General features: G+C 57.6%; 1 protein-coding gene across 1 annotated transcript in view; it reads left to right on the forward strand.

Annotated features, from left to right (window-relative positions):
- The window catches only part of LOC137345671 (class I histocompatibility antigen, F10 alpha chain-like), a 115591-nt gene that overhangs the window by 41171 nt on the left and 52600 nt on the right, over positions 1-21820 (forward strand). The window contains exon 4 of the mRNA XM_068008934.1: positions 4541-4804. Within this exon, the coding sequence (XP_067865035.1) occupies positions 4541-4804 (264 nt within the window). The remainder of the gene's footprint in view (positions 1-4540; positions 4805-21820) is intronic.

The raw sequence follows: 21820 nt of genomic DNA on the forward strand, positions 1-21820 counted from the left end.
GTGAGTGAACGAGTGAGGAGGGAACTGAAAGTGAGGGAACGCGTGAGGGAGGAACTGAGAGCGAGTGAACGAGTGAGGGGGGAACTGAGAGCGAGTGAACGAGTGAGGGGGGAACTGAGAATGAGCGAAAGAGTGAGGGAGGAACTGAGAGTGAGTGAACGAGTGAGGGGGGAACTGAGAGTGAGCGAACGAGTGAAGGGGCAACTGAGAGAGAGGGAACGAGTGAGGGGGGAACTGAGAGCGAGGGAACGAGTGAGGTGGGAACTGAGAGCGAGTGAACAAGTGAGGGGGGAACTGAGAGTGAGGGAACGTGGGAGGGAGGAACAGTGAGTGAATGAACGAGTGTGGGGGGAACTGAGATTGAGTGAACGAGTGAGGGAGGAACTGAGAGTGAGCGAACGAGTGAGGGGGGAAGTGAGAGTGAGTGAACGAGTGAGGGGGGAACTGAGAGTGAGGGAACGAGTGAGGGGGGAACTGGGAGTGCGTGAACGAGTGAGGAGGGAACTGGGAGTGAGTGAACGAGTGAGGGGGGAACTGAGAGTGAGGGAACGAGTGAGGGAGGAACTGAGAGCGAGTGAACAAGTGAGGGGGGAACTGAGTGAGGCAACGAGTGAGGGAGGAACTGAAAGCGAGTGACCGAGTGTGGGGGGCACTGAGAGTGAGGGAATGAGTGAGGGAGGAACTGAGAGTGACCGAACGAGTGAGGGGAAAACTGAGAGTGAGTGAACGAGTGAGGGGGGAACTGAGAGTGAGCGAACGAGGAAGGGGAGAACTGAGAGTGAGGGAACGAGTGAGAGGGAACTGAGAGTGAGTAAACGAGTGAGGGGGGAACTGAGAGTGAGTAAACGAGTGAGGGGGAAATGAGAGTGGTAGAACGAGTGAGGGGGGAACTGAGAGCAAGTGAGGGGGGAACTGAGAGTGAGTGAACGAGTGAGGGAGGAATTGAGTGAGAGCGAACGGTTGAGGGAGGAACTGAGAGAGAGCGAACGAGTGAGGGGGGACCTGAGAGTGAGGGAACGAGTGAGGGAGGAACTGAGAGCAAGTGAACGAGTGAGGGGGGAACTGAGAGTGAGGGAACGAGTGAGGGGGGAACTGGGAGTGCGTGAACGAGTGAGGGGGGAACTGGGAGTGAGTGAACGAGTGAGGGGGGAACTGAGAGTGAGTGAACGAGTGAGGGGGGAACTGAGAGCAAGGGAATGAGTGAGGGGGGAACTGAGAGTGAGTGAACGAGTGAGGGGGGAACTGAGAGTGAGTGAACGAGTGAGGGGGGAACTGAGAGCGATTGAACGAGTGAGGGGGGAACTGAGAGTGAGTGAACGAGTGAGGGGGGGAACTGAGAGTGAGCGAACGAGTGAAGGTGGAACTGAGAGTGAGTGAACCAGTGAGGGGGTTCTGAGAGTGATTGAGCGAGTGAGGGGGGAACTGAGAGAGAGGGAACGAGTGAGGGGGGAACTGAGAGCGTGTGAACGAGTGAGGGGGGAACTGAGAGCGAGGGAACGAGTGAGGGGGAACTGAGAGTGAGGGAACGAGTGAGGGGGGAACTCAGAGTGAGGGAACGAGTGAGAGGGGAACTGAGAGTGATTGAACGAGTGAGGTGGGAACTGAGAGTGAGGGTACGAGTGAGGGGGGAACTGAGAGGCAACGAGTGAGGGGGGAACTGAGAGCAAGGGAACGAGTGAGGGGGGAAATGAGAGTGAGGGGGGAACTACGAGTGTGCGAACGAGTGAGGGGGGAACTGAGAGTGAGTGAACGAATGAGGGGGGAGCTGATAGTGAGCGAATTACTGAGGGGGGAATTGAGAGCGAAGGAACGAGTGAGGGGGGAATTGAGAGAGAGGGAACGAGTGAGAGGGGGACTGAGAGCGAGGGAGCGAGTGAGGGGGGAACTGAGAGTGAGCGAACGAGTGAGGGGGGAACTGAGAGTGAGTGAATGTGTGTGGGGGGAACTGAGAGCGAGCGAACGAGTGAGAGGGGAACTGAAAGTGAGGGAACGAGTGAGGGGGGAACTGAGAATGTGCGAATTACTGAGGGGGGAATTGAGAGAGAAGGAACGAGTGAGGGGGGAACTGAGAGCGAGGGAGCGAGTGAGGGGGGGAACTGAGAATGAGCGAATTACTGAGGGGGGAATTGAGAGAGAAGGAACGAGTGAGGGGGGAACTGAGAGCGAGTGAGCGAGTGAGGAGGGAACTGAGAGTGAGCGAACGAGACGGGGGGACTGAGAGTGAACGAACGAGTGAGGGGGGACCTGATAGTGAGTGAATGAGTGAGGGGGGAACTGAGAGAGAAGGAACGAGTGAGGGGGGAATTGATAGAGAGGCAACGAATGAGAAGGGAACTGAGAGCAAGGGAGCGAGTGAGGGGGGAACTGAGAGCGAGGGTACGAGTGAGGGGGGAACTGAGAGCGAGGGAACGAGTGAGGGCGGAGCTGAGAGTGAACGAATGAGAGGGGGGGGACTGAGAGTGAGCGAATCAGTGAGGGTGAAACTGAGAGCGAGGGAACGAGTGAGGAGGGAACTCAGAGTGAGGGAACGAGTGAGGGGGAACTGAGAGTGAGCAAGTGACTGAGGGGGGAACTGAGAGTGAGCGAGTGAGTAAGGGGGGAACTGAGAGTGAGCGAACGAGTGAGGGGGGAACTGAGAGCGAGGGTACGAGTGAGGGGGGAACTGAGAGCGAGGGTACGAGTGAGAGCGGAGCTGAGAGTGAGCGAACGAGTGAGGGGGGAACTGAGAGTGAGCGAACCAGCGAGGGTGAAACTGAGAGCGAGGGATCGAGTGAGGAGGGAACTCAGAGTGAGGGAACGAGTGAGGGGGGAACTGAGAGCGAGGGAACGAGTGTAGGCGGAACTGAGAGTGAGTGAACGAGTGAGGGGGGAACTGAGAGCGAGTGACGGGGGAACTGAGAGCGAGGGAACGAGTGTAGGCGGAACTGAGAGTGAGTGAACGAGTGAGGGGGGAACTGAGAGAGACTGAGTGAGGGGGAACTGAGAGTGTGCGAGTGAGTGAGGGGGGAACTGAGAGTGAGCGAGTGAGTGATGGGGGAACTGAGATTGAGCGAGTGGAGGGGGAACTGAGAGTGAGCGATTGGAGGGGGAACTGATTGAGCGAGTGAGGGGGGAACTGAGAGCGGGCGAACGAGTGAGGGAGGAACTGAGAGCGAGAGAACGATTGAGGGGGGAACTGAGAGTGAGTGAACGAGTGACGGGGGAACTGAGAGCGAGCGAACGAGTGTGGGGGGAACTGACAGCGAGCGAATGAGTGAGGGGGCAACTGAGAGTGAGCGAATTACTGAGGGGGGAATTGAGAGAGAAGGAACGAGTGAGGGGGGAATTGAGAGAGAGGGAACGAGTGAGAGGGGGAACTGAGAGCGAGGAAGCGAGTGAGAGGGGAACTGAGAGTGAGCGAATTACTGAGGGGGGAATTGAGAGAGAAGGAACGAGTGTGGGGGGAATTGAGAGAGAGGGAACGAGTGAGAGGGGGAACTGAGAGCGAGGGAGCGAGTGAGAGGGGAACTGAGAGTGAGCGAATTACTGAGGGGGGAATTGAGAGAGAAGGAACGAGTGAGGGGGGGAACTGAGAGCGAGGGAGCGAGTGAGAGGGGAACTGAGAGTGAGCGAATTACTGAGGGGGGAATTGAGAGAGAAGGAACGAGTGAGGGGGGGAACTGAGAGCGAGGGAGCGAGTGAGAGGGGAAATGAGAGTGAGCGAATTACTGAGGGGGGAATTGAGAGAGAGGGAACGAGTGAGAGGGGAACTGAGAGCGAGGGAGAGAGTGAGAGGGGAACTGAGAGCGAGGGAACGAGTGAGGGGGGAACTGAGAGAGAGGGAATGAGTGAGGGGGGAACTGAGAGAGAGGGAACGAATGAGGGGGTTACTGAGAGAGAGGGAACGAGTGAGGGGGGAGCTGAGAGCGAGTAAACGAGTGAGGGGGGAACTGAGAGAGAGGGAATGAGTGAGGGGGGAACTGAGAGAGAGGGAACGAATGAGGGGGGTACTGAGAGCGAGTAAATGAGTGAGGGGGAACTGAGAGAGAGGGAATGAGTGAGGGGGGAACTGAGAGAGAGGGAACGAATGAGGGGGTTACTGAGAGAGAGGGAACGAATGAGGGGGGAACTGAGAGCGAGTGAGGGGGGAACTAAGAGCGAGAGAACGAGTGAGAGGGGAACTGAGAGCGAGTGAACCAGTGAGGGGGGAACTGAGAGAGAGGGAACGAATGAGGGGGGTACTGAGAGCAAGACAACGAGTGAGGGGGAACTGAGAGACAGTGAACGAGTGAGGGGGGAAATGAGAGTGAGCGAGTGGAGGGGTAACTGAGAGTGAGCGAGTGGAGGGGGCACTGAGTGAGCGAGTGAGTGAGGTGGGAACTGAGAGTGAGTGAGTGAGGGGGGAACTGGAGAGTGAGCGAGTGGAGGGGGAACTGAGAGTGAGCGAGTGAGTGATTGAGGGGGGTAACTGAGGCGGGCGGGTGAGGGGAGTGGGATGGACCGAGAGAGGGCGAGTCTGTTTCTCTGGATTACTGGACTAACTCCTCTCTCTCTGTCTCAGTTGCTCCCTCCGTGTCCTTTACCCGTCGCGGTGATAGTAACCGACTGTCCTGTGTCACCACTGGGTTTTACCCTCAAGCCATCGAGGTGACTCTGCGCAGAGATGGGGTTTCCCTCGATGAATCTCTCTCCGACGGGATCCTTCCCAATCACGATGGCACCTACCAGACCCACAAATGGACTGATGTTGATCCCGAGGACCAGGCCAAGTTCTCCTGTGAGGTGGATCACAGCGGGCTGAAGGAGAAGATGGTGGTGTTTTATGGTAAGTCTTTCTCCCACAGTGAGAGGATCCAGTCTCACTACAGGAGGGAGGGAGGGTCAGTGCTGAGCTGCGTGAGGATCCAGTCTCACTACAGGAGGGAGGGTCCGTGCTGAGCTGTGTGAGGATCCAGTCTCACTACAGGAGGGAGGGTCAGGGCTGAGCTGTGTGAGGATCCAGTCTCACTACAGGAGGGAGGGTCCGTGCTGAGCTGTGTGAGGATCCAGTCTCACGACAGGAGGGAGGGTCAGTGCTGAGCTGTGTGAGGATCCAGTCTCACTACAGGAGGGAGGGTCAGTGCTGAGCTGTGTGAGGATCCAGTCTCACTACAGGAGGGAGGGTCAGTGCAGAGCAGTGTGAGGATCCAGTCTCACTACAGGAGGGAGGGTCAGTGCTGAGCTGTGTGAGGATCCAGTCTCACTACAGGAGGGACGGTCAGTGCTGAGCTGTGTGAGGATCCAGTCTCACCGCAGGAGGGAGGGTCAGTGTTGAGCTGTGTGAGGATCCAGTCTCAGTACAGGAGGGAGGGTCAGTGCTGAGCTGTGTGAGGATCCAGTCTCACTACAGGAGAGAGTGTCAGCTCTGAGCTGTGTGAGGATCCAGTCTCCACTACAGGAGGGAGGGTCAGTGCTGAGCTGTGTGAGGATCCAGTCTCACGACAGGAGGGAGGGTCAGTGCTGAGCTGTGTGAGTATCCAGTCTCACTACAGGAGGGAAGGTCAGTGCTGAGCTGTGTGAGGATCCAGTCTCACTACAGGAGGGAGGGTCAGTGCTGAGCTGCGTGAGGATCCAGTCTCACTACAGGAGGGAGGGAGGGTCAGTGCTGAGCTGTGTGAGGATCCAGCCTCACTACAGGAGGGAGGGTCAGTGCTGAGCTGCGTGAGGATCCAGTCTCACTACAGGAGGGAGGGAGGGTCAGTGCTGAGCTGTGTGAGGATGCAGTCTCACTACAGGAGGGAGGGTCAGTGCTGAGCTGTGTGAGGATCCAGTCTCACTACAGGAGGGAGGGTCAGTGCTGAGCTGCGTGAGGATCCAGTCTCACTACAGGAGGGAGGGAGGGTCAGTGCTGAGCTGTGTGAGGATGCAGTCTCACTACAGGAGGGAGGGTCAGTGCTGAGCTGTGTGAGGATCCAGTCTCACTACAGGAGGGAGGGAGGGTCAGTGCTGAGCTGTGTGAGGATCCAGTCTCACGACAGGAGGGAGGGTCAGTGCTGAGCAGTGTGAGGATCCAGTCTCACTACAGGAGAGAGGGTCTGTGCTGAGCTGTGTGAGGATCCAGTCTCCACTACAGGAGGGAGGGTCAGTGCTGAGCTGTGTGAGGATCCAGTCTCACGACAGGAGGGAGGGTCAGTGCTGAGCTGTGTGAGTATCCAGTCTCACTACAGGAGGGAAGATCAGTGCTGAGCTGTGTGAGGATCCAGTCTCACTCCAGGAGGGAGCGTCAGTGCTGAGCTGTGTGAGGATCCAGTCTCACTACAGGAGGGAGGGTCAGTGCTGAGCTGTGTGAGGATCCAGTCTCACTACAGGAGGGAGGCCCATTGCTGAGCTGTGTGAGGATCCAGTCCCACTACAGGAGGGAGGGTCAGTGCTGAGCTGTGTGAGGATCCAGTCTCACTACAGGAGGGAGGGTCAGTGCTGAGCTGTGTGAGGATCCAGTCTCAATACAGGAGGGAGGGAGGGTCAGTGCTGAGCTGTGTGAGGATCCAGTCTCACTACAGGAGGGAGGGAGGGTCAGTGCTGAGCTGTGTGAGGATCCAGTATCACTACTGGAGGGAGGGAGGGTCAGTGCTGAGCTGTGGGAGGATTCAGTCTCACTGCAGGAGGGAGGGTCAGTGCTGAGCTGTGTGAGGATCCAGTCTCACTACAGGAGGGAGGGTCAGTGCTGAGCTGTGTGAGGATCCAGTCTCACTACAGGATGGAGGGTCAGTGCTGAGCTGTGTGAGGATCAATTCTCACGACAGGAGGGAGGGTCAGTGCTGAGCTGTGTCCGGATCCAGTCTCACTACAGGATGGAGGGAGGGTCAGTGCTGAGCTGTGTGAGGATCCAGTCTCACTACAGGAGGGACGGTCAGTGCTGAGCTGTGTGAGGATCCAGTCTCACCGCAGGAGGGAGGGTCAGTGTTGAGCTGTGTGAGGATCCAGTCTCCACTACAGGAGGGAGGGTCAGTCCTGGGCTGTGTGAGGATCCAGTCTCACTACAGGAGGGAGGGAGGGTCCGTGCTGAGCTGTGTGAGGATCCAGTCTCACTACAGGAGGGCGGGTCAGTGCTGAGCTGTGTGAGGATCCAGTCTCACTACAGGAGGGAGGGTCAGTGCTGAGCTGTGTGAGGATCCAGTCTCTCTACAGGAGGGAGGGAGGGTCAGTGCTGAGCTGTGTGAAGATCCAGTCTCACTACAGGAGGGAGGGTCAGTGCTGAGCTGTGTGAGGATCCAGTCTCACTACAGGAGGGAGGGAGGGTCAGTGCTGAGCTGTGTGAGGATGCAGTCTCACTACAGGAGGGAGGGTCAGTGCTGAGCTGTGTGAGGATCCAGTCGCACTACAGGAGGGAGGGAGGGTCAGTGCTGAGTAGTGTGAGGATCCAGTCTCACTACATGAGGGAGGGAGGGTCAGTGCTGAGCTGTGTGAGGATCCAGTCTGACTCCAGGAGGGAGGGAGCGTCAGTGCTGAGCTGTGTGAGGATCCAGTCTCACTGCAGGAGGGAGGGAGGGTCATGCTAAGCTGTGTCAGGATCCAGTCTGACTCCAGGAGGGAGGGAGCGTCAGTGCTGAGCTGTGTGAGGATCCAGTCTCACTACAGGAGGGAGGGTCAGTGCTGGGCTGTGTGAGGATCCAGTCTCACTACAGGAGGGAGGGAGGGTCCGTGCTGAGCTGTGTTAGGATCCAATATCACTACAGGAGGGCGGGTCAGTGCTGAGCTGTGTGAGGATCCAGTCTCACTACAGGAGGGAGGGTCAGTGCTGAGCTGTGTGAGGATCCTGTCTCTCTACAGGAGGGAGGGAGGATCAGTGCTGAGCTGTGTGAGGATCCAGTCTCACTGCAGGAGGGAGGGAGGGTCAGTGCTGAGCTGTGTGAGGATCCAGTCTCCACTACAGGAGGGAGGGTCAGTGCTGAGCTTTGTGAGGATCCAGTCTCACTACAGGAGGGAGGGTCAATGCTGAGCTGTGTGAGGATCCAGTCTCCACTACAGGAGGGAGGGTCGGTGCTGAGCTGTGTGAGGATCCAGTCTCAGTACAGGAGGGAGGGTCAGTGCTGAGCTGTGTGAGGATCCAGTCTCACTACAGGAGAGAGGGTCAGCTCTGAGCTGTGTGAGGATCCAGTCTCCACTACAGGAGGGAGGGTCAGTGCTGAGCTGTGTGAGGATCCAGTCTCACGACAGGAGGGAGGGTCAGTGCTGAGCTGTGTGAGTATCCAGTCTCACTACAGGAGGGAAGGTCAGTGCTGAGCTGTGTGAGGATCCAGTCTCACTACAGGAGGGAGGGTCAGTGCTGAGCTGCGTGAGGATCCAGTCTCACTACAGGAGGGAGGGAGGGTCAGTGCTGAGCTGTGCGAGGATCCAGCCTCACTACAGGAGGGAGGGTCAGTGCTGAGCTGCGTGAGGATGCAGTCTCACTACAGGAGGGAGGGAGGGTCAGTGCTGAGCTGTGTGAGGATGCAGTCTCACTACAGGAGGGAGGGTCAGTGCTGAGCTGTGTGAGGATCCAGTCTCACTACAGGAGGGAGGGAGGGTCAGTGCTGAGCTGTGTGAGGATCCAGTCTCACGACAGGAGGGAGGGTCAGTGCTGAGCAGTGTGAGGATCCAGTCTCACTACAGGAGAGAGGGTCAGTGCTGAGCTGTGTGAGGATCCAGTCTCCACTACAGGAGGGAGGGTCAGTGCTGAGCTGTGTGAGGATCCAGTCTCACGACAGGAGGGAGGGTCAGTGCTGAGCTGTGTGAGTATCCAGTCTCACTACAGGAGGGAAGATCAGTGCTGAGCTGTGTGAGGATCCAGTCTCACTCCAGGAGGGAGCGTCAGTGCTGAGCTGTGTGAGGATCCAGTCTCACTACAGGAGGGAGGGTCAGTGCTGAGCTGCGTGAGGATCCAGTCTCACTACAGGAGGGAGGGAGGGTCAGTGCTGAGCTGTGTGAGGATGCAGTCTCACTACAGGAGGGAGGGTCAGTGCTGAGCTGTGTGAGGATCCAGTCTCACTACAGGAGGGAGGGAGGGTCAGTGCTGAGCTGTGTGAGGATCCAGTCTCACGACAGGAGGGAGGGTCAGTGCTGAGCAGTGTGAGGATCCAGTCTCACTACAGGAGAGAGGGTCAGTGCTGAGCTGTGTGAGGATCCAGTCTCACTACAGGAGGGAGGGTCAGTGCTGGGCTGTGTGAGGATCCAGTCTCACTACAGGAGGGAGGGAGGGTCCGTGCTGAGCTGTGTTAGGATCCAATATCACTACAGGAGGGCGGGTCAGTGCTGAGCTGTGTGAGGATCCAGTCTCACTACAGGAGGGAGGGTCAGTGCTGAGCTGTGTGAGGATCCTGTCTCTCTACAGGAGGGAGGGAGGATCAGTGCTGAGCTGTGTGAGGATCCAGTCTCACTGCAGGAGGGAGGGAGGGTCAGTGCTGAGCTGTGTGAGGATCCAGTCTCCACTACAGGAGGGAGGGTCAGTGCTGAGCTTTGTGAGGATCCAGTCTCACTACAGGAGGGAGGGTCAATGCTGAGCTGTGTGAGGATCCAGTCTCACTGCAGGAGGGAGGGAGGGTCAGTGTTGAGCTGTGTGAGATCCAGTCTCACTACAGGTGGGAGGGTCAGTGCTGAGCTGTGTGAGGATCCAGTCTCACTACAGGAGGGAGGGTCAGTGCTGAGCTGTGTGAGGATCCAGTCTCACTACAGGAGGGAGGGAGGGTCAGTGCTGAGCTGTGTGAGGATCCAGTCTCACTACAGGAGGGAGGGAGGGTCAGTGCTGAGCTGTGTGAAGATCCAGTCTCACTACAGGAGGGAGGGTCAGTGCTGAGCTGTGTGAGGATCCAGTCTCACTACAGGAGGGAGGGAGGGTCAGTGCTGAGCTGTGTGAGGATGCAGTCTCACTACAGGAGGGAGGGTCAGTGCTGAGCTGTGTGAGGATCCAGTCTGACACCAGGAGGGAGGGAGCGTCAGAGCTGAGCTGTGTGAGGATCCAGTCTCACGACAGGAGGGAGGGAGGGTCAATGTTGAGCTGTGAGGAGATCCAGTCTGACTCCAGGAGGGAGGGAGGGTCAGTGCTGAGCTGTGTGAGGATCCAGTCTCACTGCAGCAGGGAGGGAGGGTCATGCTAAGCTGTGTGAGGATCCAGTCTGACTCCAGGAGGCAGGGAGCGTAAGTACTGAGCTGCGTGAGGATCCAGTCTCACGACAGGAGGGAGGGAGGGTCAGTGTTGAGCTGTGTGAGGATCCAGTCTCACGACAGGAGGGAGGGAGGGTCAGTGCTGAGCTGTGTGAGGATCCAGTCTCACTACAGGAGGGAGGGAGGGTCAGTGTTGAGCTATGTGAGGATCCAGTCTTACGACAGGAGGGAGGGTCAGTGCTGAGCTGTGTGAGGATCCAGTCTAACTCCAGGAGGGAGGGAGTGTCAGTGCTGAGCTGTGTGAGGATCCAGTCTCACTACAGGAGGGAGTGTCAATGCTGAGCTGTGTGAGGATCCAGTCTCCACTACAGGAGAGAGGGTCAGTGCTGAGCTGTGTGAGGATCCAGTCTCACTACAGGAGGGAGTGTCAATGCTGAGCTGTGTGAGGATCCAGTCTCCACTACAGGAGGGAGGGTCAATGCTGAGCTGTGTGAGGATCCAGTCTCCACTACAGGAGGGAGGGTCAGTGCTGAGCTGTATGACGATCCAGTCTCAGTACAGGAGGGAGGGTCAGTGCTGAGCTGTGTGAGGATCCAGTCTCACTACAGGAGAGAGGGTCAGTGCTGAGCTGTGTGAGGATCCAGTCTCCACTACAGGAGGGAGGGTCAGTGCTGAGCTGTGTGAGGATCCAGTCTCACGACAGGAGGGAGGGTCAGTGCTGAGCTGTGTGAGTATCCAGTCTCACTACAGGAGGGAAGGTCAGTGCTGAGCTGTGTGAGGATCCAGTCTCACTCCAGGAGGGAGGGAGGGTCAGTGCTGAGCTGTGTGAGGACGCAGTCTCACTACAGGAGGGAGGGTCAGTGCTGAGCTGTCTGAGGATCCAGTCTCACTACAGGAGGGAGGGAGGGTCAGTGCTGAGCTGTGTGAGGATCCAGTCTCACGACAGGAGGGAGGGTCAGTGCTGAGCTGTCTGAGGATCCAGTCTCACTGCAGGAGGGAGGGAGGGTCACTGCTGAGCTGTGTGAGGATCCAGTCTCACTACAGGAGGGAGGGAGGGTCAGTGTTGAGCTGTGTGAGATCCAGTCTCACTACAGGAGGGACGGTCAGTGCTGAGCTGTGTGAGGATCCAGTCTCACTACAGGAGGGAGGGTCAGTGCTGAGCTGTGTGAGGATCCAGTCACACTACAGGAGGGAGGGTCAGTGCTGAGCTGTGTGAGGATCCAGACTGACTACAGGAGGGAGGGAGGGTCAGTGTTGAGCTGTGTGAGGATCCCTCTCACGACAGGAGGGAGGGTCAGTGCTGAGCTGTGTGAGGATCCAGTCTCACTACAGGAGCGAGGGAGGATCAGTGCTGAGCTGTGTGAGGATCCAGTCTCACTACAGGAGGGAGGGTCAGTGCTGAGCAGTGTGAGGATCCAGTCTCACTACAGGAGGGAGGGAGGGTCAGTGCTGAGCTGCGTGAGGATCCAGTCTCACTACAGGAGGGAGGATCAGTGCTGAGCTGTGTGAAGATCCAGTCTCACTACAGGATGGAGGGTCAGTGCTGAGCTGTGTGAGGATCCATTCTCACTACAGGAAGGAGGGTCAGTGCTGAGCTGTGTGAGGATCCAGTCTCACGACAGGAGGGAGGGTCAGTGCTGAGCTGTGTGAGGATCCAGTCTCACTACAGGAGGGAGGGTAAGTGCTGGGCTGTGTGAGGATCCAGTCTCACTACAGGAGGGAGGGAGGGTCAGTGCTGAGCTGTGTGAGGATCCAGTCTCACTACAGGAGGGCGGGTCAGTGCTGAGCTGTGTGAGGATCCAGTCTCACTACAGGAGGCAGGGTCAGTGCTGAGCTGTGTGAGGATCCAGTCTCTCTACAGGAGGGAGGGAGGGTCAGTGCTGAGCTGTGTGAGGATCCAGTCTCAAGACAGGAGGGAGGGAGGGTCAGTGCTGAGCTGTGTGAGGATCCAGTCTCACTACAGGAGGGAGGGTCAGTGCTGAGCTGTGTGAGGATCCAATCTCACTGCAGGAGGGAGGGTCAGTGCTGAGCTGTGTGAGGATCCAGTCTCACGACAGGAGGGAGGGTCAGTGCTGAGCTGTGTGAGGATCCAGTCTCTCTACAGGACGGAGGGTCAGTGCTGAGCTGTGTGAGGATCCAGTCTCACTACAGGAGGCAGGGAGAGTCAGTGCTGAGCTGTGTGAGGATCCAGTCTCACTACAGGAGGGAGGGTCAGTGCTGAGCTGTGTGAGGATCCAGTCTCACTCCAGGAGGGAGGGAGGGTCAGTGCTGAGCTGTGTGAGGATCCAGTCTCACTGCAGGAGGGAGGGTCAGTGCTGAGCTGTGTGAGGATCCAGTCTCATTGCAGGAGGGAGGGTCAGTGCTGAGCTGTGTGAGGATCCAGTCTCACTACAGGAGGGAGGATCAGTGCTGAGCTGTGTGAGGATCCAGTCTCAATACAGGAGGGAGGGAGAGTCAGTGATGAGCTGTGTGAGGATCCAGTCTCACTACAGGAGGGAGGGTCAGTGCTGAGCTGTGCGAGGATCCAGTCTCACTACAGGAGGGAGGGTCAGTGCTGAGCTGTGTGAGGATCCAGTCTCACTACAGGAGGGAGGGTCAGTGCTGAGCTGTGTGAAGATCCATTCTCACTACAGGAGGGAGGGTCAGATCTGAGCTGCGTGAGGATCCAGTCTCACTACAGGAGGGAGGGTCAGTGCTGAGCTGTGTGAGGATCCAGTCTCAATACAGGAGGGAGGGTCAGTGCTGAGCTGTGTGAGGATCCAGTCTTACGACAGGAGGGAGGGTCAGTGCTGAGCTGTGTGAGGATCCAGTCTGACTCCAGGAGGGAGGGAGTGTCAGTGCTGAGCTGTGTGAGGATCCAGTCTCACTACAGGAGGGAGGGTCAGTGTTGAGCTATGTGAGGATCCAGTCTCACTCAAGAAGGAGGGTCAGTGCTGAGCTGTGTGAGGATCCAGTCTCACTACAGGAGGGAGGGTCAGTGTTGAGCTATGTGAGGATCCAGTCTCACTACAGGAGGGAGGGTCAGTGCTGAGCTGTGTGAGGATCCAGTCTCACTACAGGAGGGAGGGTCAGTGTTGAGCTATGTGAGGATCCAGTCTCACTACAGGAGGGAGGGTCAGTGCTGAGCTGTGCGAGGATCCAGTCTCACTACAGGAGGGAGGGTCAGTGTTGAGCTATGTGAGGATCCAGTCTCACTACAGGAGGGAGGGTCAGTGCTAAGCTATGTGAGGATCCAGTCTCACTAGAGGAGGGAGAGTCAGTGCTGAGCTGTCTGAGGATCCAGTCTCACAACAAGAGGGAGGGTCAGTGCTGAGCTGTGTAATGATCCAGGCTCACTAAAGGAGGGAGGGAGGGACTGTGCTGAGCTGTGTGAGGATCCAGGATCACCACAGGAGGGAGGGAGGGTCAGTGCTGAGCTGTGTGAGGATCCAGTCTCACGACAGGAGGGAGGGTCAGTGCTGAGCTGTGTGAGGATCCAGTCTCACTACAGGAGGGAGGGTCAGTGCTGAGCTGTGTGAGGATCCAGTCTCACTACAGGAGGGAGGGTCAGTGCTGAGCTGTGTGAAGATCCATTCTCACTACAGGAGGGAGGGTCAGATCTGAGCTGCGTGAGGATCCAGTCTTACGACAGGAGGGAGGGTCAGTGCTGAGCTGTGTGAGGATCCAGTCTGACTCCAGGAGGGAGGGAGTGTCAGTGCTGAGCTCTGTGAGGATCCAGTCTCACTACAGGAGGGAGGGTCTGTGCTGAGCTGTGTGAGGATCCAGTCTCCACTACAGGAGAGAGGGTCAGTGCTGAGCTGTGTGAGGATACAGTCTCACTACAGGAGGGAGGGTCGATGCTGAGCTGTGTGAGGATCCAGTCTCCACTACAGGAGGGAGGGTCAATGCTGAGCTGTGTGAGGATCCAGTCTCCACTACAGGAGGGAGGGTCAGTGCTGAGCTGTATGACGATCCAGTCTCATTACAGGAGGGAGGGTCAGTGCTGAGCTGTGTGAGGATCCAGTCTCACTACAGGAGAGCGGGTCAGTGCTGAGCTGTGTGAGGATCCAGTCTCCACTACAGGAGGGAGGGTCAGTGCTGAGCTGTGTGAGGATCCAGTCTCACGACAGGAGGGAGGGTCAGTGCTGAGCTGTGTGAGTATCCAGTCTCACTACAGGAGGGAAGGTCAGTGCTGAGCTGTGTGAGGATCCAGTCTCACTACAGGAGGGAGGGAGGGTCAGTGCTGAGCTGTGTGAGGATCCAGTCTCACTACAGGAGGGAGGGAGGGTCAGTGCTGAGCTGTGTGAGAATCCAGTCTCACGACAGGTGGGAGGGTCAGTGCTGAGCAGTGTGAGGATCCAGGCCCACTACAGGAGGGAGGGAGGGTCAGTGCCGAGCTGTGTGAGGATCCAGTCTCACTGCAGGAGGGAGGGAGGGTCACTGCTGAGCAGTGTGAGGATCCTGTCTCACTACAGGAGGGAGGGAACGTCAGTGTTGAGCTGTGTGAGATCCAGTCTCACTACAGGAGGGAGGGTCAGTGCTGAGCTGTGTGAGGATCCAGTCTCAATACAGGAGGGAGGGTCAGTGCTGAGCTGTGTGAGGATCCAGTCTCACTACAGGAGGTAGGGTCAGTGCTGAGCTGTGTGAGGATCCAGACTGACTACAGGAGGGAGGGAGGGTCAGTGTTGAGCTGTGTGAGGATCCCTCTCACGACAGGAGGGAGGGTCAGTGCTGAGCTGTGTGAGGATCCAGTCTCACTACAGGAGCGAGGGAGGGTCAGTGCTGAGCTGTGTGAGGATCCAGTCTCACTACAGGAGGGAGGGTCAGTGCTGAGCAGTGTGAGGATCCAGTCTCACTACAGGAGGGAGGGAGGGTCAGTGCTGAGCTGTGTGAAGATCCATTCTCACTACAGGAGGGAGGGAGGGTCAGTGCTGAGCTGTGTGAGGATCCAGTCTCACTACAGGAGGGCGGGTCAGTGCTGAGCTGTGTGAAGATCCAGTCTCACTACAGGATGGAGGGTCAATGCTGAGCTGTGTGAGGATCCAGTCTCACTACAGGAAGGAGGGTCAGTGCTGAGCTGTGTGAGGATCCAGTCTCACTACAGGAGGGAGGGTCAGTGCTGAGCTGTGTGAGGATCCAGTCTCACTACAGGAGGGAGGGTCAGTGCTGGGCTGTGTGAGGATCCAGTCTCACTACAGGAGGGAGGGAGGGTCAGTGCTGAGCTGTGTGAGGATCCAGTCTCACTACAGGAGGGCGGGTCAGTGCTGAGCTGTGTGAGGATCCAGTCTCACTACAGGAGGCAGGGTCAGTGCTGAGCTGTGTGAGGATCCAGTCTCTCTACAGGAGGGAGGGAGGGTCAGTGCTGAGCTGTGTGAGGATCCAGTCTCAAGACAGGAGGGAGGGAGGGTCAGTGCTGAGCTGTGTGAGGATCCAGTCTCACTACAGGAGGGAGGGTCAGTGCTGAGCTGTGTGAGGATCCAATCTCACTGCAGGAGGGAGGGTCAGTGCTGAGCTGTGTGAGGATCCAGTCTCACGACAGGAGGGAGGGTCAGTGCTGAGCTGTGTGAGGATCCAGTCTCACTACAGGACGGAGGGTCAGTGCTGAGCTGTGTGAGGATCCAGTCTCACTACAGGAGGCAGGGAGATTCAGTGCTGAGCTGATGAGGATCCAGTCTCACTACAGGAGGGAGGGTCAGTGCTGAGCTGTGTGAGGATCCAGTCTCACTCCAGGAGGGAGGGAGGGTCAGTGCTGAGCTGTGTGAGGATCCAGTCTCACTGCAGGAGGGAGGGTCAGTGCTGAGCTGTGTGAGGATCCAGTCTCACTACAGCAGGGAGGGTCAGTGCTGAGCTGTGTGACGATCCAGTCTCATTACAGGAGGGAGGGTCAGTGCTGAGCTGTGTGAGGATCCACTCTCACTACAGGAGGGAGGGTCAGTGCTGAGCTGTGTGAGGATCCAGTCTGACTACAGGATGGAGGGAGGGTCAGTGTTGAGCTGTGTGAGGATCCAGTCTCATTGCAGGAGGGAGAGTCAATGCTGAGCTGTGTGAGGATCCAGTCTCACTACAGGAGGGAGAGTCAGTGCTGAGCTGTGTGAGGATCCAGTCTCACTACTGGAGGGAGGGTCAGTGCTGAGCTGTGTGAGGATCCAGTCGCACTACAGGAGGGAGGGTCAGTGCTGAGCTGTGTGAGGATCCAGTCTGACTACAGGAGGGAGGGAGGGTCAGTGTTGAGCTGTGTGAGGATCCAGTCTCATTGCAGGAGGGAGAGTCAATGCTGAGCTGTGTGAGGATCCAGTCTCACTACAGGAAGGAGAGTCAGTGCTGAGCTGTGTGAGGATCCAGTCGCACTACAGGAGGGAGGGTCAGTGCTGAGCTTTCTGAGGATCCAGTCTCACTGCAGGAGGGAGGGAGAGTCAGTGCTAAGCTATGTGAGGATCCAGTCTCACTAGAGGAGGGAGAGTCAGTGCTGTGCTTTCTGAGGATCCAGTCTCACAACAAGAGGGAGGATCAGTGCTGAGCTGTGTGAGGATCCAGGCTCACTACAGGAGGCAGGGAGGGTCAGTGCTGAGCTGTGTGAGGATCCAGTCTCACTACAAGACGGAGGGTCAGTGCTGAGCTGTGTGAGGATCCAGTCTCACTACAGGAGGGAGGGAGGGTCTGTGCTGAGCTGTGTGAGGATCCAGGATCACCACAGGAGGGAGGGAGGGTCAGTGCTGAGCTGTGTGAGGATCCAGTCTCACTACAGGAGGGAGGGTCAGTGCTGAGCTGTGTGAGGATCCAGTCTCACTACAGGAGGGAGGGTCAGTGCTGAGCTGTGTGAAGATCCATTCTCACTACAGGAGGGAGGGTCAGATCTGAGCTGCGTGAGGATCCAGTCTCACTACAGGATGGTGGGTCAGTGCTGAGCTGTGTGAGGATCCAGTCTCACTACAGGAGGGAGGATCAGTGCTGAGCTGTGTGAGGATCCAGTCTCACTACAGGAGGGAGGGTCAGTGCTGAGCTGTGTGAGGATCCAGTCTCACTCCAGGAGGGAGAGTCAGTGCTGAGCTGTGTGAGGATCCAGTCTGACTACAGGAGGGAGGATCAGTGCTGAGCTGTGTGAGTATCCAGCTTCACTACAGGAGGGAGGATCAGTGCTGAGCTGTGTGAGGATCCAGTCTCACTACAGGAGGGAGGGTCAGTGCTGGGCTGTGTGAGGATCCAGTCTCACTACAGGAGGGAGGGTCAGTGCTGAGCTGTGTGAGGATCCAGTCGCACTACAGGAGGGAGGGAGGGTCAGTGCTGAGCTGTGTGAAGATCCAGTGTCACTACAAGACGGAGGGTCAGTGCTGAGCTGTGTGAGGATCCAGTCTCACGACAGGAGGGAGGGAGGGTCTGTGCTGAGCTGTGTGAGGATCCAGTCTCACTACAGGAGCGAGGGAGGGTCAGTGCTGAGCTGTGTGAGGATCCAGTCTCACTACAGGAGGGAGGATCAGTGCTGAGCTGTGTGACGATCCAGTCTCACTACAGGAGGGAGGGTCAGTGCTGAGCTGTGTGAGGATCCAGTCTCACTACAGGAGGGAGGGTCAGTGCTGAGCTGTGTGAGGATCCAGTCTGACTACAGGAGGGAGGGAGGGTCAGTGTTGAGCTGTGTGAGGATCCAGTCTCACGACAGGAGGGAGGGTCAGTGCTGAGCTGTGTGAGGATCCAGTCTCACTACAGGAGCGAGGGAGGGTCAGTGCAGAGCTGTGTGAGGATCCAGTCTCACTACAGGAGGGAGGGTCAGTGCTGAGCAGTGTGAGGATCCAGTCTCACTACAGGAGGGAGGGAGGGTCAGTGCTGAGCTGTGTGAAGATCCATTCTCACTACAGGAGGGAGGGTCAGTGCTGAGCTGCGTGAGGATCCAGTCTCACTACAGGAGGGAGGATCAGTGCTGAGCTGTGTGAGGATCCAGTCTCACTACAGGAGGGAGGGTCAGTGCTGAACTGTGTGAGGATCCAGTCTCACTACAGGAGGGAGGGTCAGTGCTGGGCTGTGTGAGGATCCAGTCTCACTACAGGAGGGAGGGAGGGTCAGTGCTGAGCTGTGTGAGGATCCAGTCTCACTACAGGAGGGCGGGTCAGTGCTGAGCTGTGTGAGGATCCAGTCTCACTACAGGAGGCAGGGTCAGTGCTGAGCTGTGTGAGGATCCAGTCTCTCTACAGGAGGGAGGGAGGGTCAGTGCTGAGCTGTGTGAGGATCCAGTCTCACGACAGGAGGGAGAGAAGGTCAGTGCTCAGCTGTGTGAGGATCCAGTCTCACTACAGGAGGGAGGGTCAGTGCTGAGCTGTGTGAGGATCCAGTCTCACTGCAGGAGGGAGGGTCAGTGCTGAGCTGTGTGAGGATCCAGTCTCACGACAGGAGGGAGGGTCAGTGCTGAGCTGTGTGAGGATCCAGTCTCACTGCAGGGCGGAGGGTCAGTGCTGAGCTGTGTGAGGATCCAGTCTCACAACAGGAGGCAGGGAGAGTCAGTGCTGAGCTGTGTGAGGATCCAGTCTCACTACAGGAGGGAGGGTCAGTGCTGAGCTGTGTGAGGATCCAGTCTCACTCCAGGAGGGAGGGAGGGTCAGTGCTGAGCTGTGTGAGGATCCAGTCTCACTGCAGGAGGGAGGGTCAGTGCTGAGCTGTGTGAGGATCCAGTCTCACTACAGCAGGGAGGGTCAGTGCTGAGCTGTGTGAGGATCCATTCTCACTACAGGAGGGAGAGTCAGTGCTGAGCTGTGTGAGGATCCAGTCTCACCGCAGGAGGGAGGGTCAGTGCTGAGCTGTGTGAGGATCCAGTCTCACCGCAGGTGGGAGGGTCAGTGCTGAGCTGTGTGAGGATCCAGTCTCACCGCAGGAGGGAGAGTCAGTGCTGAGCTGTGTGAGGATCCAGTCTCACGACAGGAGGGAGGGAGGGTCAGTGCTGAGCTGTGTGAGGATCCAGTCTCACTGCAGGAGGGAGAGTGAGTGCTGAGCTGTGTGAGGATCCAGTCTCACTACAGGAGGGAGGGAGGGTCAGTGCTGAGATGTGTGAGGATCCAGTCTCACTACAGGAGGGAGGGAGCGTCGGTGCTGAGCTGTGTGAGGATCCAGTCTCACTACAGGAGGGAGAGTGAGTGCTGAGCTGTGTGAGGATCCAGTTTCACTACAGGAGGGAGGGTCAGTGCTGAGCTGTGCGAGGATCCACTCTCACTACAGGAGGGAGGGTCAGTGCTGAGCTGTGTGAGGATCCAGTCTCTCTACAGGAGGGAGGGAGGGTCAGTGCTGAGCTGTGTGAGGATCCAGTCTCACGACAGGAGGGAGAGAGGGTCAGTGCTGAGCTGTGTGAGGATCCAGTCTCACTACAGGAGGGAGGGTCAGTGCTGAGCTGTGTGAGGATCCAGTCTCACTACAGGAGGGAGGGTCAGTGCTGAGCTGTGTGAGGATCCAGTCTCACTACAGGAGGGAGGGTCAGTGCTGAGCTGTGTGAGGATCCAGTCTCACTCCAGGAGGGACGGTCAGTGCTGAGCTGTGTGAGGATCCAGTCTCAATACAGGAGGGAGGGAGGGTCAGTGCTGAGCTGTGTGAGGATCCAGTCTGACTACAGGAGGGAGGGTCAGTGCTGAGCTGTGTGAGGATCCAGTCTCACTACAGGAGGGAGGGTCAGTGCTGAGCTGTGTGAGGATCCAGTCTCACTACAGGAGGGAGGGAGGGTCAGTGCTGAGCTGTGTGAGGATCCAGTGTCACTACAGGAGGGCGGGTCAATGCTGAGCTGTGTGAGGATCCAGTCTCTCTACAGGAGGGAGGGAGGGTCAGTGCTGAGCTGTGTGAGGATCCAGTCTCACTACAGGAGGGAGGGAGTGTCAGTGCTGAGCTGTGTGAGGATCCAGTCTCACGACAGGAGGGAGGGAGGGTCAGTGCTGAGCTGTGTGAGGATCCAGTCTCACTACAGGAGGGAGGGTCAGTGCTGAGCTGTGTGAGGATCCAGTCTCACTACAGGAGGGAGGGTCAGTGCTGAGCTGTGTGAAGATCCATTCTCACTTCAGGAGGGAGGGTCAGTGCTGAGCTGCGTGAGGATCCAGTCTCACGACAGCAGGGAGGGAGGGTCAGTGCAGAGCTGTGTGAGGATCCAGTTTCACTGCAGGAGGGAGGATCAGTGCTGAGCTGTGTGAGGATCCAGTCTGACTACAGGAGGGAGGGTCAGTGCTGAGCTGTGTGAGGATCCAGTCTCACTACAGGAGGGAGGGTCAGTGCTGAGCTGTGTGAGGATCCAGTCTCACTCCAAGAGGGAGGGTCAGTGCTGAGCTGTGTGAGGATCCAGTCTGACTACAGGAGGGAGGGTCAGTGCTGAGCTGTGTGAGGATCCAGTCTCACTACAGGAGGGAGGGTCAGTGCTGAGCTGTGTGAGGATCCAGTCTCACTACAGGAGGGAGGGTCAGTGCTGGGCTGTGTGAGGATCCAGTCTCACTACAGGAGGCAGGGAGGGTCAGTGCTGAGCTGTGCGAGGATCCAGTCTCACTACAGGAGGGAGGGTCAGTGCTGGGCTGTGTGAGGATCCAGTCTCACTACAGGAGGCAGGGAGGGTCAGTGCTGAGCTGTGTGACGATCCAGTCTCACTACAGGAGGGAGGGTCAGTGCTGAGCTGTGTGAGGATCCAGTCTCACTTTTGGTGGGAGGGTCAGTGCTGAGCTGTGTGAGGATCCAGTCTGACTACAGGAGGGAGGGAGGGTCAGTGTTGAGCTGTGTGAGGATCCAGTCTCACTACAGGAGGGAGGGTCAGTGCTGAGCTGTGTGAGGATCCAGTCTCACTACAGGAGGGAGGGTCAGTGCTGAGCTGTGTGAGGTTCCAGTCTCACTCCAGGAGGGAGCGAGGGTCAGTGCTGAGCTGTGTGAGGATCCAGTCTCACTCCAGGAGGGAGGGTCAGTGCTGAGCTGTGTGACGATCCATTCTCACTACAGGAGGGAGGGTCAGTGCTGAGCTGTGTGACGATCCAGTCTCACTACAGGAGGGAGGGTCAGTGCTGAGCTGTGTGAGGATCCAGTCTCACTGCAGGAGGGAGGGTCAGTGCTGAGCTGTGTGACGATCCAGTCTCACTACAGGAGGGAGGGTCAGTGCTGAGCTGTGTGAGGATCCAGTCTCACTGCAGGAGGGAGGGTCAGTGCTGAGCTGTGTGACGATCCAGTCTCACTACAGGAGGGAGGGTCAGTGCTGAGCTGTGTGAGGATCCAGTCTCACTACAGGAGGGAGGGTCAGTGCTGAGCTGTGTGAGGATCCAGTCTCACTACAGGAGGGAGGATCAGTGCTGAGCTGTGTGACGATCCAGTCTCACTACAGGAGGGAGGGTCAGTGCTGAGCTGTGTGAGGATCCAGTCTCACTACAGGAGGGAGGGTCAGTGCTGAGCTGTGTGAGGATCCAGTCTGACTACAGGAGGGAGGGAGGGTCAGTGTTGAGCTGTGTGAGGATCCAGTCTCACGACAGGAGGGAGGGTCAGTGCTGAGCTGTGTGAGGATCCAGTCTCACTACAGGAGCGAGGGAGGGTCAGTGCAGAGCTGTGTGTGGATCCAGTCTCACTACAGGAGGGAGGGTCAGTGCTGAGCAGTGTGAGGATCCAGTCTCACTACAGGAGGGAGGGAGGGTCAGTGCTGAGCTGTGTGAAGATCCATTCTCACTACAGGAGGGAGGGTCAGTGCTGAGCTGCGTGAGGATCCAGTCTCACTACAGGAGGGAGGATCAGTGCTGAGCTGTGTGAGGATCCAGTCTCA

The sequence above is a fragment of the Heterodontus francisci genome, chromosome 29 (assembly GCF_036365525.1).
Source record: "Heterodontus francisci isolate sHetFra1 chromosome 29, sHetFra1.hap1, whole genome shotgun sequence".
In the NCBI taxonomy this organism is placed as follows: Eukaryota; Metazoa; Chordata; class Chondrichthyes; order Heterodontiformes; family Heterodontidae; genus Heterodontus; species Heterodontus francisci.